This window comes from Dreissena polymorpha, chromosome 15 (genome assembly GCF_020536995.1).
Source record: "Dreissena polymorpha isolate Duluth1 chromosome 15, UMN_Dpol_1.0, whole genome shotgun sequence".
NCBI classification, from domain to species: domain Eukaryota; kingdom Metazoa; phylum Mollusca; class Bivalvia; order Myida; family Dreissenidae; genus Dreissena; species Dreissena polymorpha.
In genome coordinates, this window is record NC_068369.1 from 24,516,960 (window position 1) to 24,536,452 (window position 19,493).

General features: G+C 34.7%; 2 protein-coding genes across 18 annotated transcripts in view; one reads left to right on the plus strand and one right to left on the minus strand.

Annotated features, from left to right (window-relative positions):
- LOC127859481 (uncharacterized) overlaps nt 1–1,257 on the minus strand; it is a 152,076-nt gene extending 150,819 nt beyond the window's left edge. For 3 of the 5 annotated variants that reach the window (XM_052396931.1, XM_052396933.1, XM_052396932.1), the window contains exons 1-2: nt 1,004–1,257; nt 3–593 (exon numbers count right to left, since the gene is read on the minus strand). In XM_052396931.1, coding sequence (XP_052252891.1) covers nt 3–593; nt 1,004–1,052 — 640 coding nt within the window. In that variant the 5' untranslated portion in view covers nt 1,053–1,257. The remainder of the gene's footprint in view (nt 1–2; nt 594–1,003) is intronic. The other 2 variants (XM_052396930.1, XM_052396934.1) reach the window with 2 other exon arrangements.
- Nucleotides 1,258–11,923: 10,666 nt separating this feature from the next.
- The window catches only part of LOC127859483 (arf-GAP with GTPase, ANK repeat and PH domain-containing protein 1-like), a 119,291-nt gene continuing 111,721 nt past the window's right edge, over nt 11,924–19,493 (plus strand). For all 13 annotated transcript variants that reach the window (XM_052396935.1, XM_052396940.1, XM_052396936.1 and 10 more), the window contains exon 1: nt 11,924–12,210. In XM_052396935.1, the coding sequence (XP_052252895.1) occupies nt 12,036–12,210 (175 nt within the window). In that variant the 5' untranslated portion in view covers nt 11,924–12,035. The remainder of the gene's footprint in view (nt 12,211–19,493) is intronic.

Sequence of the window (19,493 nt, forward strand, 5' to 3'; positions counted from 1 at the left end):
ACCTGTTAGATCACCCTTGCTTTGCAGCTGTAGCGTCTTGAATCGATCTAATGTTACACTTATTGTTTCTCCTTCATGATACGTTTTGCCCTGGAATGTCACAGACAATGGACCATGCCCTGCAGGCAACGTAATGGACACGGTCGTTCCGTCTTCTGTCCCAGCAATGCCTATTTCAGCCATGTTCTCCGGAGGACTGTGACTGACGGTGTAATAGTCCATCCCCAATGCATCAACGGGCAGACCAAGGTATACGTCGTTTGACGTTGTTTCTTTATTAGCGCCGTAACAAGCCACCTCGGCGTCGGCACTAACATGTATGCCTTTTGTATCAACGCCACTACCGGTCATTCGTAGAGAAGCGCTTATGATTATTTTAGTTACATTTCCATCTATAACAGTAAATGTCTCGTCCACTCTCGGGTTATTCCACAATGGCGTTGTAACGTGCACTGTGACCGGGGTGGTTTGTTGTGTCGTACAATATAATTCCAAGTCAAATTGCTTGTCGGCCGTCGCTACGTTTTCCATAAACATTAAAATAAACTCTGTACCTTTGTTGTCAGGTGGTGTTGGGGCACTGGCCGTGCATACTAAGAGTAAAAAGATGTCTCGTAAATAATTACTATCAATTTGTTGTTTTTTAATACTAAGAAATCTGCTAAATTCAAATTAACACATTTAAGGTTAAGTATTATTATTGAATTGATAATCAACGAGAAATTCTTTGCACTCATATTTAGCCTTACACATAATCTGCATATCGGTATTTTAGGCTAAATGTATAATATATAATTAGTCCAGGTATGTAGTAAGGCCCGATATATTAATTCCGAAAAACATACTAAATGAAAATATGTTTAATACACAGAATCGGTGTGATTAATCATGATGTTTCTTTTTGTTTCGTGTGATGAGATTCAAAATGCAATCAATATAATCATATTTATATCAACTATATCATTATTTGTATATATTATATCATTTTCCCTCAATGCCTCACCTTGTTTGATTGCCAACACAACAAGTAACCATTTAAATATTAATTCCATCGCTATTATTTTGCTGTTAACAAATTTATATCATTCCCATTCCATTAACGTTTGTCGCGATCGTCGTTTCTGATTTCAGAAAATATATGTTGCGATCCTAATTTTAGTATTATTTCCTTCCACAAACTATGTAGACATACAGACAAGAAATAACGAATTTAAATCATGTAAAGAGAACTCAGTGTCCTAAATAAGTCAGTATCTCAATGAAAAATGAAACCATGTGTCCGTTTCCCAAGATCGTCAAGCCTAAATGTTTTCACACTATCTTTATATAATGGCGCCAGCTGTGAGCTGTATACTGTGAGGACACAAAATAGCGAAATTCTTGTCGAATAAGGGCATCCATAATTTGTCAGTACAAAAATAATTTCGATTTCCATGTTTGTACGTAGTTGGCGCAATGCCATCTTTGATAAATGGTACACATTTATTTTTATTTAATATTAAATGTAAATATTGCGAGAGTTAAATATAAATTATACCAAAAGTCTATATATATAATAAAATCTACCTACTTTATCGTAACATTTTAATTGTAGCGTTGTTTCGAAAACATACTTTTGGTATAATTTTAATTTAAATCTCACAATTTTAACATTTAATAGTAAATATACATATGCCCGTTTTGTAAGGTGTACGTGAATCTTGGAACCAATAATAAAAGGGTAATCGTGCATTTAAAGAGATCATGTATATTATGGTAATATGATATTTAGACGAAATGTTTGGTACGACCTCATGTCTCCTGGGTGTTAGAGATAAGCCGTTTTATTTTTATCCTCCCAAAAGCAAATGTTTATTTTGATGACACTTTAAATTCGGTAACTAAATAATGACCACAACCTGTTTGACGCATTCCGCGTCAATCAATGTGTACATGTACTTGCTTACCAAAAGACATTTCGCACGGAATGACAGCTGACAAAGAGAACACGTTATAGTTTTTAGACGACTATACGATTACAAAATAATTGTAACCATGTTTCAAGCACGGGTCAACTAAATTAGCAATTGCAGTTGAGAACACAATTATTCAATGGTCAAATGATAAGCTGTTCGTACTGAAACATTAGCGAGATACATGATAGAGCATCAAGGTGCCATCCAAGTCTAGTTCATCTAGAGGTCATACCGTTCATTTAATTCTGACCACGTGCTATTCGTTGTTTTTATTAAAACAATTGCTCTATAGTAGCGTGTTTAATATAATATAAAATGTTTATACCAGAATGTAAAAAGTATGGTTAAATACATAACGGTTGTAATAAAAGATTTTTAAGATCGACCTCAGCACATAGATTTGACTGAAACCAGCATAGCTGGATGAAATCCCTGCAGTTATAACCAACCACGTGATGATAGCCGAGCCACGTGGTTCAATCATTTTAACGTTGATATGTGTACTTCTTAAAAATTTGGGTATTGAGTTTGTTTATTATGAACTTAAACTTATAAACTATTTTCAAAATGATCTTTTGTTATGGCAGAGATTTATGCGAGAGCATGGAACGACAACTCTGCGTTGAGATTGTATTTATACTTCTGGTGTCCTTAAAATAAGCGTTCCATTTCCTCTACAATTGTATATTGCATACTAGTACATTAATGTATCGTGTTATTACGTTGAGTTGAAAAATGATTATTTGACTAAAGTACTTTTCCACATTTTTTAAAATTTATGCACGCTTTAATTTCCGATTACAATTTTGTAATATGGTACACAAATGTATATATAATTAGCTTATTTATGTAATAATATAGTATTCATAAAATTTTACCGACTAAACAGTACATGTTGCAGGTTTCCTCAGTAGAGTGCTGACGGTTAGCTTTAGTTTAGTCTTTATCGTGGTACTTCATACTATTCAGCTTATTAATATCTGCACCGAATGCATCCCTGAAGATTTGTATTATCATTTTTATCAAATGGTTTTAATTCTAACAATATTTTAAGCATTTGCAAAAGTAAGCTAGTTATTATAACACGTTATTTAAGGTTTAAGGTGATACGAATTGGTATCTGCAATACAGTGTTTGACTTCAGGGGCGGTAGGTCGGCATTTTTATAAATAAATGAGTGTGCAAAATCAATTTTAAACATCAAACGAAGCTCACATTAAGCAAATGCATACATGTACAATTGAAAGACTACCCTTGCAAACACACTGTTGGCAATCTTATCCTGCATGATACTTTACATTTGATTGAACCAAATACATGTAACCAAGTCCATGCTTATCACATGTTCGATAGGTGTAAAATCTCACTTCCCGATGTTTTGTTTTAAAAAGTATGCGCAGAAATAACGATTATATGCTTTTGTAGACAAAATCCGATAATGTTATAAATCTGAGACAATGAATGCCAATGAAGGTCGGTCCGGCGATCTGAAACACGACAATTTTGTGTAGTGTACACACAAAGATAACCGGCGCAATAACTCTGCGAAAATAAAACTAAACCGACCTTTTTTTTCGCATTAATAATAGCAGACATGGGAATGCAAACTGAAATTATTATATTTTATTTTTTAGGAGGTTTGGCTCCGCATCTTTGGGCTCAGTCTAAATTCGACTCGAGCGAGGATGAAAAGTCGGAGTCACCATTACTTGCAGTGTACCTGAATCTGCATGCGAGGCAATGATGGAATCACATACATTGTTCGCGGCTGCAAGCGGAGAAAGGACGGAGTCATTTCTGTGGACGAAGATCCGATTTTACCTATATGTTGATTGAAAGTTTGAGTGTAAGGTGTGTGGTAAACGACATTCTTATTGTTTACTTACTACAGTGGAGTGTGTGCAAAAGGATTTAATTATACAACTGATTAAAATGACCATTTTAAAACTCATATGACAAAATGTAAAACATATCACTGTACAATTTGCTCAAGTTCATTCAAAAGTCGGTGCAGCCGTAAAAGACATACAGGCGTATGCGGCCAAGAGGCAAGTTTCAAATGTAATACACAGAGAATGTGACAACGTGTAGCAATGTATAATTTGTGGAAACACCTTCAATCACCGCAGTTCACTGTATCGCCGCAGAAAAAGGACACTATTAAATAAAGTTAAAGATACAACAAAAGTATTGCGCCTCTTCAACCGCTGAATTTAAGTGTTCAGTGACACTACATTATAGTTTAAGATGTTGATATTGTTTATTGCGCTCTAATTATGAATATTTATAGTTATTATTTTTTGGGAAACACATTTTGGGACCACTTATTTGCAGCAAAAAGATAGTAGTACATATCCCTAGTAATTTACTTGCAATGTATAAGCATTAACTTAAAAAATATTTGTATAATTTTTTATTTTATTTAGGTCAAGGTGTCGATTCCTAGGGAATTCATGCAATTTATATTCAACATGATTTGTTTCTACCGCAGCGTGTTATATGCCCCCTGTACCTAATTAAAATATGTCGCTCTTGTTAATGATATAATTTGATGTTGAAATGGCATGATTATATAATACAATTAACTTTCGTTGGATCAGGCTTACATAAGGTAATGTGCCTTGTTATTTTTTGTTTTGTTTAAAGGTGTTTATCTACTCCATTACCGTAATGGTCTAATGTTCGGTTATGTTGAATAAAAATTAAACGTTACTTGTTTTGTTAAAACGTCTTTACTTTTCTATTATCTGCTTTTTTCTCGGCCAATACCGGAGGGTTGTTGTTGCTGGTGTTGTCCGTCCATTCGTCCGGAGATGTTTGTGAATAACTGCTGCATGACATTTCAAGAAACGTACAATAAATGTGTATCATCATTCTTCGGCGGTGCACACGTAAATAAATTTGCATTATCGTTCTTCGGTGGTTTTTATACAAGTTTTGCTAGGATGACTCGGACATGTTACAGCTATAGTCCTTTAATTTATTGAACTTTAGTGATTTGTTTTTCGGTTTTTAGGCGTAGTATTTCCATAGGCCGGTGGTGTACCCGCGCCTTTTCGTTTGCTTTACACTTGTAAGTAAATAACAACTTTTGCACTATCAATAATATTCGATGGAGGATGTTTATTTCTAGCATTTGTTTGATGATCATACTTTTCAGAAAATGAATTTTCGCTTAAGATACCGCCATGGGTCGTAAGATGTGTTTCTCCATGCTTAACAAATAACTTGCATTACTTCCATTACATCATCAATCAGATTTTATTGAAGTATATATTATTACTTTTATATAATACATGTAATTAATATATTCAGTTATCGTTATTGCTTGAAAAAGTACAACATGCTAATCGATTGCTTTATGAACAAAGAAGTGTACATAGTTAACAGTTAACAAGGACATATCGACAAAACAAAATATTCCAAATTTGCGAATTTATATTACTAGAGATAATACTATATTGATGTATTCTCATGGAGAAAAATGTAAATATCTTGTTTGCCCTAATGCTTAAATACTTGTTTTCAAAGAATTTTTAATAAGAGGTTTGTGTTTTAAGCGATCATTTGGTAACTACTTAAAATTCATAGAATGATTCCTGAAATGAAATATTGTATTGCCGTCGGTACGCCCTTTAAACTTTGGTACATACATATGATATAATTTATATACTAGTAGATAAGAAAAACAAATTTTTCAACATTTTCAATGTTAAGTTCTACAAATTGCTCAAGTACAGTACATTTTATTATCAAGATACTGTAGCTCAATACCAAGTCTTCTGGAAGGCAAAACTTTTGTTTCGTCGCACTTGTAGTGTAAGCACACGGGGTCACACCCTCTCGACACGACAGCGAGCTTTGATACGTCTGATCTTTTTAATTTCCTCTGCTTTTTCGTGTCGTCTTTCTGGCAAATTAAATGAATTTTCCCTGCCCAGTGCGAATCCGTTGCAGTAAATGTCTGGGATGTCTTACGTCGCTTTGATTGAAAAAGCCATACTTAGATAGTCTTTTACGTGATCGTGATCTGAAGATTTTTTTTTTATTTATTTATATATATGGAGTTATATATACGTAACTTCGCAATTGTTACTTAAATCGCGTACTAGCATATTTATAAATTAAACAATAATTTTTAATTCAGCTGAGAAATATGGCAGTTTATGTGAATAAACAAACTGCAGTTAGTGAATCGAATCCGAGAGGTTGCCTGTGCGCTGAAATCTCATAAAAGAGAGGGATACCCGTGCTTCAGGTAAACCAAAAATGACGATTTTCTGAACATTTTACATTCGTTACAGTTATACATATGAGTTTAAAATATTCCTTAGTTATAATGGATTTGCCTCTGATATAAATTTTAGGACTAAGTGAATTGTAGCGAATGGAAAACATTTACAACACAACGATGGGATAGTCAACAGTGCAACGTGAAACTGTGTGGCTTATATCTAAACTTCAGTAAACGGAAAATTAATACGCACATAAGTCAGTTATTGTAAAGTTCCGTGCAATGCTTACTTTTGACGTACTGCGTTTCCTTCAAGGTCAAAAACACTATTTTAGTGACCACTCTCCATCACAGAATCATGTTTTTATCCGAGAATGACCGGTACCGCAACGGGGTACCGATATAGCGTTTTCATCCGAGTGGGGGACCGATATGGTTATACACCGTGTTCATACTATTCAGCTTATTAATAATAGCTATCTGCACCGAATGTATCCCTGACGATTTGTATTGTCATTTATATCAAATGGTGGCAAAAACATAATTTTATATCTATATACAATTATTTCAACAACGGTACATGTAGTTTGTAACATTCCATTAAATTTTTTGAAGTTTTGTGCAGAAGAGACAATTATCGGTACACTCAAATAAATTTGCATTTAAAAGATTTATATTAAACATTCGTTCGATTTAGATCGATGCATATTTAATAAGAACACCATACGTTCACATATAAAACAGCAGAGAGTAATTAGAATATTTACAACATGCACATACGAAGTGTTTTATAATGTGCTTTCAAACTTAATTACACGTATGCATGTATTCACGTAGATTTTTTTTTACATGAAATCTAAACAAGGAAAGAAAAATATGGATAAACTAAAATATCGACATTAATTCCAAAGTAGAAAACCATTGACATGTTTAGTATCTTCAAATAACATACAAGTACATGAGCATTGAATATAGGCTAGGAGCGTTAACGTTTTTACTAGTTTAATAATTGTCCGATATTCTAATGAAATACACTTGGAGACTGCAGTCAAATGATCACATGTACCATTTAAAATCAAAATATTTACTCATAACTGAGATATTTAAGTTTAAAAATAAAGTAGTACAACGCTATATAATTCCAAAATATTTTCAATTGCATCATTCTCGGTTGGTTTTTACATCAGGAAAACATAACATTAATTATAATCAAAGTACTGACAGTACTGGTGTGACGATGCTTTTGAAGAGGATTGATATAAAAGCATCTATTTAAGTTTATCTACATCACCACAATTGTGTATGTGTGTACGAAAATTGTGGGTAGGAAAACAAATGGGAACGAAAATTGTGGGTACAAATTTAATTTTCCATATCTTTGTATTATCAAATTTTAATTTTTGCCCAATGACCTGGCATTTCTGTTCAGAAACTAATATTAAAGGGGCCTTTTCACAGAATTTGGCATATTTTGAAGTTTGTCATTAAATGCTTTATATTGATAAATGTAAACATTGGATCTTAAAAGCTCCAGTAAAAAATCAAGAATAAAATTTAAAAAAGGAAAAAAAAGTAGCCGGTACCAGGGCTCGAACCAGTGACCCCCGGAGTCCTGGAGTTAGTCTGAAGTAAAAACGCATTAGCCCTCTCGGCTATTCCGCCGGGTAAACACTTGTTAAGTATTTTATACCTTATATAAGCAATCTTCGTAGTTTCGTAAATTAAAACGACAACAACAGAACTCTCCAAATTATTCAATCGTTTCGCGTTGCAACGCTTTATAATATTTAGGTTTTCAAATCGTCAAAAGATACATATAATGGCTATATTGGACTATGGTAAATGTTCAGTAATACTGTTTCCTCACAAATATCATAGCTAAAACGAAAATTTGCAAATCTGAAACAACTTTTTTCAATTTTGTCAATTTACCAAACCGTGAAAAGATCCCTTTAAAAAGATGGAAAAAATTTAAGAAAGGGCAATTCGTTTTATATACAACGACTATAGCATTCAATATAGCGATCTTTTTACAAAAGGTAGACCTTCTGTCCTTGCATATAAGATCAATGGCTATTGAAACATTTAAAATCATAAATGAGATTTCTCCACCTTTGTTAAATGATTAATTGTTAAGAGACAGTCAACCATAAATTTTAGATATACCAATATTTTACAGATACCACAGGTACGCACAACAACATATGGTAAAAATTCTTTTAGATATGCTGCCCCCTCGCTGTGGAACTCCCTACCAGAAGATTTTAGAAAATGTACAAATTTTTCGTAATGTAAAACTTTAATTGGGGCATGGAATGGAAAAATCTGTAGGTGCAAACGCTGTAGACTGAATGGGATTTCCACAGCAAGGGAGCATCACATCATTTAGTTTTAAGTTCATTTTCTACTATAATGTTTATACATATATAGTGTTAGTTTTGCTTAGCTTTGTTTGCTTTGGATGCTTAGCATGCTCTGTATGCTTTATGTGCTTTATATACTTTGTATACCTGGTGTGCTTTGCTTGCTTTGTGTGCTCTGTATGCTTGTTATCCCTTGTGTACTTTGTTTGGTTTGTTTGCCTTGCATATTTTGTATGCCTGCGTGATGTGTATGCTTTGTTTTGCATTGTATGCCGGTATGCTTGGTATGCCTAGTATACTTTGTTTGCTTTGTATGCCTTGCAAATTTTTTAACTTGGTATGCTTTGTATTTGCTTTGCTTGCATTGTATGCTTTGTACTTTGTGCTTTGTATACTTTGTGTGCTTTGTATGTTTTGTATACCCTTCATGCTACGTATGCTCCATATGCTTTAAATAGTATGTTTTGTATGCTCTGCATGATATGTATGCTCTGTATGCCTTGCATGCCTTATGTTGCTTTGTGTGCTCTGCATGCCCAGTAAACTTAACGTGCTTGTTTCGGTTTTATGTTACATGCCTTACGTGTTTTCATGTTTTTACGAATATACGCTAACTAAATGCTATATGACAAGTAACAATGCCGTATTATAAATACATTATACTTGAAACAATTTGCTTAACCTACTACCTATTTTACAACATATCTAGTGGATATTGTATTCGTTTTATTAAATAATTATCTGACTTTTAAGCAGATTAATCTAAACCTTTTGTAAATATCCATATCTGATGTTATAATATTATGCTTTATATTTTATGTATATTTGTCTTTTAATTTAAAAATTGATTTCAGTCTTTCAGCTTTTGTACAATTGTTATCCTTATTCTTCATGTTTTATAGTCGGTTGTACAAGCTGCATAAGCTTATGTTAATTGTTTTTATTCACTCTTGCCGACTCAAAATAAATCCTATCTTATCTTATCTTATGTATATCATACCAAACTTTATATTTCGTTGTTTCCTTTCCTAAGTTAATGATGCTATGTGTACGGACGTGATTTCACATGACCATGTGCACGAACATATAATTTTCCTCTTTTATTATTGTTTTTTTTTCTCTTATTCACTAAGCTTAGGCATGTTTGTTTGTTAAGTACGGCAATAATTTTATGATGATTCCCGAAAGAAGGTATGAGCACATAGTCGTTAGAGCACTTGATAGTATACGTGAGTTCGCCCATGAACACATGGTAAGGTTTACTAAATATCCGCGATATGACCTAATATGTGTTTAAAACAGAAAACAATATCCAACAAACGAATGAATTATCAAACATAGTATGTCCACTGATGTGGCTCTGTAATTTCTGTTTGAAAAGTTTATTAAATATGCAAAATGAGAAAGCACGCATAAGAGCGAGTTTCACAGATGCCAAACGGCTATTATGCTATTTATATACCATAGTCGCTACAACGTTTACAAATGGCAGGTTCGAAATAATTCGTTTTTTTACACTCATGATCGCGTTTAAAGTTAACTTTACACGTTTTAATTCGCAATTTATTTACTGAATCACGACAAATGTCAAATACAATACAGAAAATGCATAGTTGTTTCATTGATCTATAAACATATAATGGATTGAATATAACTGATTTAAATTAACACTTTCAAACTATTATTGAATCTTTTTCCCAGAATATACTGTCCTATTTATAGCTGAGCTTCCTATACCTTTATCAATGATAATCAGCGATGTATGCCGATTAGAAAAATCGAGCTCTCTCAATCGGACTGGCTCGGTCTTTTACATAGGTCGCCATTGTGAAGAATTTGTTCATGGTATGATAACTTAGACGAGCTGCTTCGCAGCATCGTCAAAAACAATATTGCTCGTATAAATATTCATGAGCGAAATGGTGCAAGCCGGTCGGATGTTTAAGTGAATGCGTTTTACTTTTCATATTATTATTTTACGACGTTTTGGGAATTTTACTTTTTCGGTGATTTTTTTTAATGTGTTATGTTTGATATTTTAATATTGGTCAATTTCAATTAAATTTGCAAAAGTATTAGATATGTGCTGAATTAGTATAAGTCCAAATTGCAACAAAATCCGTTCTAAATTAAGGCAGCTAAATTGATTTGAATACGCGTTGCGTTAGAATAGTCTCAAATGGGTATATTTCTACTTCTTCTTATTCTTCTTCTTCGTACTTCCTACAGTCAATTGCTGACTATAAAAGGGAGACGTCTGCCTGGGGACAGCGAAATGTTAAAAGTTAAGTTTTAAAAATAGATATACAATATGTACATGAAAGTGATGTTAGCTGACATACGAAATAACATGATGAAGAAAGATTAGAGTAAAAATTATTACATTGACTATTGATAAAAGTATAAAAACAAGATACCAATATTTATTTCGAGACAGCGACCAAACCTGCAGTAAACTGACTTAGGATGGTGCTGCTCTTAACGTTTTATGGACGGCCATTCCAATACTTGATTGTCCTTGAGAAATATGAATTTTGATGAGATGTAGTTCAAGGGAAAGGTACCAAAAAAATGTCTTGTTATTGTAAGATGTTGGTGGTCTTCATAGATAAGTTCTATGATTTTCAATTTTATAGACAAATTTCAAGGATGTGTTAATTCGTGTCTCTTCTAAAGTTTGCTGATTTAATGTCTTTATCTTCTGAGCAACGCTACTGGTGTAATATGGTAGTCATTAAACACATAACGAGCCACTGACCTTTGAACTCTCTCTATTTAACATAACATAACATAACTTTATTCTGGCATAACATAGCACAATGCACACTTATAGCCAACAATACAATTATATTAGATATGTTAAGTTTTTCTGCCATGGGTGCCAAATTGAAGAACAATATGCCAGCTGCGGTCTAACATATGTTTTGTACGCTGTTTCTTTAATTTGTATATAACCCCGGATTTAAGTTAGTTTAAACTTATTTCATTGTATACACACATTCATTTACAAACAAAAACATATAATATACAGTTTGAAGTCCATGTATACAAGTGTATTGGGCCTAGAGTTTTACCAACATTAGCGAAGGGCCCTCTCCAATATGAGTTTTTTGTAAAGGTTAACAAGATGGGTAAAAGCCCTGTAGTAATAATCCAATAATGATTTATGTTCGCTTGAACATAAGTTCTCTGCCATGTTAAATTTTACTCATTAGAGACGTAAAAATATTTTGTGCTACATATATTTCTTTATTATTTAGTTTTCTTGAACGGTCTGCCCCTCGGCCTTTGCAGAATTTACTAGCTTCTGACCTATGCACGGAAATCGAGTGTTTATTATGCGCAAAGATAAAGCGTTCTAATGCGCATGCGCCACAATGAGCCATTTTGGAAATGTCGGAATCGCAGAGATATGTCAACATTGACATGTTTGTGTGCATTACAGTAATTTCAAGTAAATAATGAATGATTTATTAATTGACAATGAACCAGAGAAGTCCTATTCAACCATATCTTAGTAATTCATTGGCTGTTCGCCAAGAAATTCAACGTTTTGAGAGTGTACACCCAAGTATCTACGCGATTTATGATCTTATTGATGCCATACCCGACCCCCTCATTCAGCAACAGATCAGGGAACATGTAGTTTGTATTGAAGGTAAACCTGGAAGCTATATGAACTACACATCACATAAGTAGTGTGTAGATAGTTTATTGTAATATTCAATTAAATTTGACTTTCTCGCTACATGTCTGTGTTTTGCTGTCATATTATTACGATCAAATGCTCGGTTCTAAAACGCCATATCATTGGCCAACACAATTAGGACAACCAACCAGATGACGCGTTATAAAATTAAAATGGTGTAATGTGCACATGAAACACCGAGTGACATATAGCGAGAAAGTCAAATTTAATTGAATGTTAAAGTTATTAGCCGAGAAGGAGATCGGTTAGTTGTGTAATCACGTTGCTTTTACTGTCTTTTAACGAATCTAGTTGCATTTTGTCGGCCACTGCATGATAACATGTGTGTTTTCGATGAAAAAGTTCACGTCCAGTGTTCCACAATCTTTCAGCAATAGGCATATAGTGCGTTTCATACCTTGTGTATATATATTACCTATACGAGGGTTATTTTTTCAAACTATGTATTTTTGTCAATATTCGTTGTTGAAAAGTCAAACCATACACTATAAACATCTAGGTGTACATTTAACAATCTGGAACCCTTGGGGTTAACTCAGGGTGGGGTGGGGGCAAATTTATGAATACTGCTGCCTGTGAAAATGTTTATAGTGTACAGTACACTCAGGGTTTTTTTTGGCCGGATTTTATAGTCGAAATTCTGCTATGTTCCCAATCCCAAAAAGTATACTTTTTTCCCAAAATGTGGCAAAAAATTCCCAATTTAAAAAAAAAAAAAAATTTATTTATTTATTTTTTTTTTTTTAAGAAAGAAGTCTTATGCGTATTTCATCTCAATTTCAATTCAATTACATCTAACTAAGTATTATATGATTTTGTTCTTTTAATTTGAATGATTATAAAGAGTTATATCATATTTAGTATTCCCGTAATCAGTGGACTTTTCATGTGGAATAAAAAGCTAATGATTTTATTTTCCCAATTTCATGAAAATGCTGATAAAATTCCCAATTCCAAAGCCATGGGATATCTTCCCAAAAAGTGGGAAAAAACCGCTGACACTCCACGCGTTTTCCCCCAAAAAGGCGCTCCTTCCGCGGGTTTTTTTCTGCTAGCGAGTGTTCACGCAGCGTTGGAAGAGCTAGGTGAACTCGATAAAACGCTCGGCGTTACGCCGCGTTCGCTAATTCCCGCGGCGTGTATTACTTTAGCCTAGTCGGTAAATGCAGACACTTTCCGTTCTTATCAGTGACCGCCGCGAAACGCCGCGTTAGCAGTGTGCTACTGGGCATGCCAAAAAATACAAACAATGTTATAATAAATTGTTTAAATACTGTGGTACATGTATAAAAAAGATAATTGTATAGAAAATTAGTATATATAAAAGTTATGTTTTTTAATTCACAGGTACGTCTACAATATGAATGAATATAACACATTTGACAAATTAATATTTAAATCATAACACATATAACACAAGAATAAATGTTCCGTAAAATTTCCAAATGAGAATAATAGTTAGTAATCTGAAACACACTACGATTTTAAATGTTAACAGGACGTTTACAAATGCTTCCAATATACAGTCATGTATGTTTCCCGACAAAAGCGCGCGAAAATTATGCTGCAATGTACAAGGTCATGGTATACTCCTGCAAAGCGTGCGTGTATTGATTTTTTGATACAAACTTTGTAGCGCAGAGAACATTGAATTTTGTTGATTTCGGTGAAAAGTTTCTTTGGTATTTTTTAACGAAATTATATCGCGAATAAGTTGATATTTCCTCTAAAATAATTTCAAATCGAACACGCCGAATCTTTATCGTTACGGTATTTTAGTAGAGTAATTATTTTAACAGTAATTGTACTGTAAACTGATTAAAGAAGACATCTGGGCGGAACTGGATTTTAAGTGTTTGACTTTATGAAAACACGCAAAGCTTGTCTACTGACCTATTGTGTAGACTGCTGCCTGTGGTGTTTTGACATAAGGGATTAACATGTGTGAATGTCACTCTGCCGAGTTGGTCCATAATTACTGGTAAACATTGTTTTGAATGTCGACGCAACAAGAATACAACTGTGAATATTAAATGCAATTATCAACTCAATAGTTACCACCTTCTTTTAGCAATCAATGGAATAACCTACCTACAAAGAGAAAATAAATGCATTAGCGAGCAGAGAATTGACTTTGTTCCGACAAATAAAACCATTCCTTATGCATTCGTTGAACGTGTTTACTTGAGTAAGTTATGCCTTTAGACAGGAAGCGGCTTTTCTTTGATTACGTCAAACTGTCAATTCACACAGATTTGCGAGATTTTGAGGGTCCTTGGTCATTTGTTTACATGTTCAGTATAGAAAACCACCCGCTAACATGAAAACTTTGGATTAAATTATCAAAATAAAAACAATGTTGCAAAGTGTGTTTATATTTATTGGCAAGTATTAGTTAAAAGACGACGTTTTGTGTGTCGTAAATCAACGAGTTTTCTATACAACAACAACAACCACTTCTACAAACACGTTGGGATCGATTTATCTTTGTTTTTTTTTTATTGTAAATATTATACTACATGTACATGTATGTACTTGTAATAAATGTAATTTTATTTGAAAACTAGAAATGGCGCGGCAGAGGCCGACGCGTATCCCCACGCCGAATGTTTGACCTAGGTGTGCCCCAGGGTTGGTAATGGGGCCATGCATAGCTGAGATTGACCGTATTGTCATAAGAGAAGTTCATCATCAATTAGAAGTGAATTGGTGTAGAAATGAAGAAGTTATAGTAAAAGGCAATTTTGGGTGGGTGTGACATATGTGGGCAGGGCGCCCCAGGGTTGGTAATGGGGCCATGCATAGTTGAGATTGACCGTATTGTCATAAGAGAGGTTCAGTATCAATTTGAAGTGAATCGGTGTAGAAATGAAGAAATTATAGTAAAAGGCAATTTTGGGTGGGTGTGGTCTATGTGGGCGGGGCGCCCCAGGGTTGGTAATGGGGCCATGCATAGTTGAGATTGACTGTATTGTCATAAGAGAAGTTCAATATCAATTTGAAGTGAATCGGTGTAGAAATGAAGAAATTATAGTAAAGGCAATTTTGGGTGGGTGTGGTCTATGTGGGCGGGGCCCCAGGGTTGGTTATGGGAACATGCATAGTTGAGATTGACCCTAATGTCATAAGAGAAGTTCAGTATCAATTTGAAGTGAATCCGTGTAGAAATGAAAAAATTATAGTAAATGGAATTTTTTGGTGGGTGTGGCCTATGTGGGCGGGGCGCCCCAGGGTTGGGATTGGGGCCATGCATAGTTGAGATTGACCCTAATGTCATAACAAAAGTTCAGTATCAATTTGAAGTGAATCCGTGTAGAAATGAAAAAATTATAGTAAATGGAAATTTTTTGTGGGTGTGGCCTATGTGGGCGGGGCGCCCCAGGGTTGGGAATGGGGCCATGCATGGTTGAGATTGACCGTATTGTCATAGGTGAGGTCCAGTATCAATTTGAAGTGAATCGGTGTAGAAATAAAGAAGTAAATGTAAAATAACCTAAAAAAATGAGTGATAATTTCTGACGCGGCCCCACCCCAACCCCTATAACTTTTGACCCAGGGGTCAGATCAAAATTCCAAATAGTGCAGGGTCGCACATATGCTCATAGCTACCATGTGTGTAAATTTCAAGGTTCTAGTGCTTTTAGTGTAGGAGGAGATAGTGGCCAGGACGGACGGACAGACGGACGGACGGCGGAGATCACCACAATATCCCCACCTTTTTTTCAATAAGCGTGGGGATAATCAGGAAGTCAAACAAAATTAAATTGATTGTTATCTCTTAAAACGCGGAGTTTCCCCCGCGTTGCCAACGCCGAGGGCCGCCACGTCGGCTTATCAGTTTTGCAGATCGTTAACCGCAGCGTCCAAAATCATGCAAACGCCGCGTATAGCGGGATCTCCCTCCAGGTCAATCCCCGCGGAGTATGGAGAGAAATTGGGGAAAACGCGTGGAGTGTACTGTAGATATAGTCCATATAAACGGACTCCCAGAGCCTTTGATAATTTTTGCTATGGCGGCTCTGGCAGGCCATATGCACGCCTTCATAAACATGGGTGCAGTCAGGGCAACAGATAAGGTTTGTTTTATCGTTTTTACGATTTATATTAAAAATCAATCGTACAGAAATCGTATGAAAATGGAAAACGAATTGAAATTGATTCTTCGTCGTTTTAGTTGTTCCGTTTTTTTGCCGTACCGCTTTTAATTATAATAAGTGTATTGCAACCTTTAGTGCGGCAGTAATATTTTAAGTTAGTACCTATAGGCCGGTGTCACTATAAAAAGTTACTTCAGCCGAAATAAGTTCGGGAAAAGGTTCTCTGTTAAACGCTGTCGGGTTAGGAAATTTTCATAAACCGTTTGCGTGCCCAATATTTTACAATTCGGTATGAGACCCAAACTGTCGGGAAAAGACATTGTGAAGAGTATATTATCACATTTAATAGCGCAGGTGGTGACAGATTCTGAAATATTTGGCTCAAAACACCGCTGCAATTCCGTGTCTCAAATTAACTGACACCATCGTGATCTCCACTGGCTTGCCATTGATGGAGAGGATTTGGCAATGTGAGTATGATCTGAGACTGAAAGGCAGGAGTGTTGAAACTGATTGAAATTAAATGACTCATCATCATCCATTTGTCAATATACAATTAGTACAATTAGTACTAATATTTACAAACAACCATTGCCACTGTGAATTTATAATAACTTAATTGGAATAAGAATTGCTGAGAATGATCAATATCCAAAAATGACACGCTAATCTGATCCAGAAATTTATGTACGTTTTGATCAAATTGAAACAAAAATTAATTGACAAATAGTTTTGAGGGAAAAAACTAATTGTTGCAAAAAGCTTGCAGTGAAAACTAATTGACCCAAAATCTTATCTGTTGCCCTGTGCAGTTCAGCGCAGCGAATTCATGCGCTTCACTAAACAGACGTCGTTTGAGACAAATTAAGGAAAATAATGAATAAACTTCATAAACATGTTAAATTTACCTGAAGTTCAACCTACGGATGTTATCCTTTGCATGCACCCTATAAAAACACGACGATGTTTCGACACACTTTTCTCGCATACATGTTTATGTTTAAATTGGAAACATTGTATTCCGATCGAATACCACATCGTTATCGACTTTATAGGCTGGAGCACATAACCCGATGTGCAAAATATTGGTGTTCTGCGACCTAACCAATATTGGGTCAATTTTCAAATATGGCGGATACAGCGTACAAAACAAAAACTAAGTCAATAAAATCAATTATTTCTTGCTTTAATGGTACCATTTGGATGAGTTTGTGGTTTAGATAGGTAAACTTTAATAAGTTCTTGCAGTTTCAGTGTTCCTTAACCCTTGCATTGTTGATAACATTTTGCACCCATGGACAAGAGAGAGCGCATTGCAACTCTAAGCAGCCCATTGGGCTATAAAGCTCAGGGGTGGCGAAATCAAATGTCCGAGTTGCCCGAGTCGTACATTTGCTTGTCTGGGCAACTGATTTTTTTCAATTAAGTTGTCCGTGGACAACAAGTTTTTTAAAAGTCGGGTCCAGGTATACAAAAAAATACATTGTATTAAAGCCGTAATTAAGTTTTACAAAACCGGATGTTGACATACGATTATATTGTCAGTGCTATTTGCGGAGCAATCAAGCTAAAATACAGGCACTCCTGCGCAGTGATCTCCCTTATTCTATAAGAGACCAGGAGCATGCCGCATTTTAAACATTCGGCCCGACTGTTAGACAGTGTACAGACTGGTTTCTTTATTTTTACAATCAGACGGAAATAAAAAGTATCAAAGTAAGATAATCAAAACACGGTCTACCTTGTTATTTAAGACGACTAATGGTAAAAATGGAACATTAAATTTTTTTAAATCTTCAACAACGGAGCAGAAACCCGAAGTTTTGAGCAGTCCGCCTCCAAAAAAATTAGGAAAGATTATGATAAAAAATATTATCAAAGTAAACGCACCAGAACTTTTCAAGAAACTTGGCTCACAAATTTTCAATGGTTACCAGTTGATGATAATCAAATTGCTACCAGTAGCGGTGCAGAGCCTCGTTCTGATGAGGTCGACATATTGGACTAGTTTAATTTGTTAAGATTACGATGTACTTATGTTCAACACATGTTTTAATAACACTAGCATTGCAAGATTTAAAGTTTTAGAAAGTCTTTTTATTGTTTATAATATACTGCTACATGTATAATGAATGTACTATTGAAATACAATTATAAACACAACTAGCAAATCATACTCATTTTGGTATATTCCACATTGTTTTACATTAATCAATAAATGCGTTAATAATTTATATAAACATTAACGGATGGACAAGTGTTGTTCAGCAATGGACAAGTTAAATTTTCTAAATGGTTGTCCGTGGACAAGTATAGTTTTTTGAGATTTCGCCACCCCTGAAGCTTAGAGTTGAATTATTGCAACTAAGTCTAGATAATTCTGTTTATGCAAACAATGAACTATATTTACACCATCTATGTTTTGACCAATGTCAGCAGACTAGTTAATTATTATATCACATATGTATATATGAAACATATTAAACAACTCTCATCACTTCTTGCTTTTTATGTGCTTTAAAAAAGGCCCTCTATTTGAAATACACTACGCAACACATGATTTTTGCATACAGTACAGCCAACTTGGAACCAACAAAATGCTTCGTCACGCCAGGGCCAGAATTGTTAGTAATTGGCAGCAGCGTCATGTATTCACACATCGTATCACCAAGGCACTCGACATTGATCCGCACAACAACGCCCAGTCTATATTAACCTCGCATACCCAGCGGAATAAATCGGCCTCATACATACGGGGCGGATCTAGTGAAAAGATATAACAATAGGCATATATTTTTCGGCAATTACTCAAACGGGAAATCTGAAATGCGAAATTCTGCAATCCAGTACAAAGAAGGTGACGATAACAGCTTCATTGCTTTATGATTCTGTTTAACCGATTTTAATAGCTTAGAGGTTAAAGGACCGTTGACAGCTAATTGGTGTTAATCTGTTGTGTAATGTCAATAAAGTTGTAAAAAAAATCGCGAGTCAGTGTTTATGTACATGTATTCCTTATCAGAGCAGTACGTGTAAGAGAAATAAATGAACAAATCCAGACGATTTATTTACATGCTAACACAGTGTAACTGTTAACAGATATTCACTTTCATTTCTACCCATTATCAGAAAGTC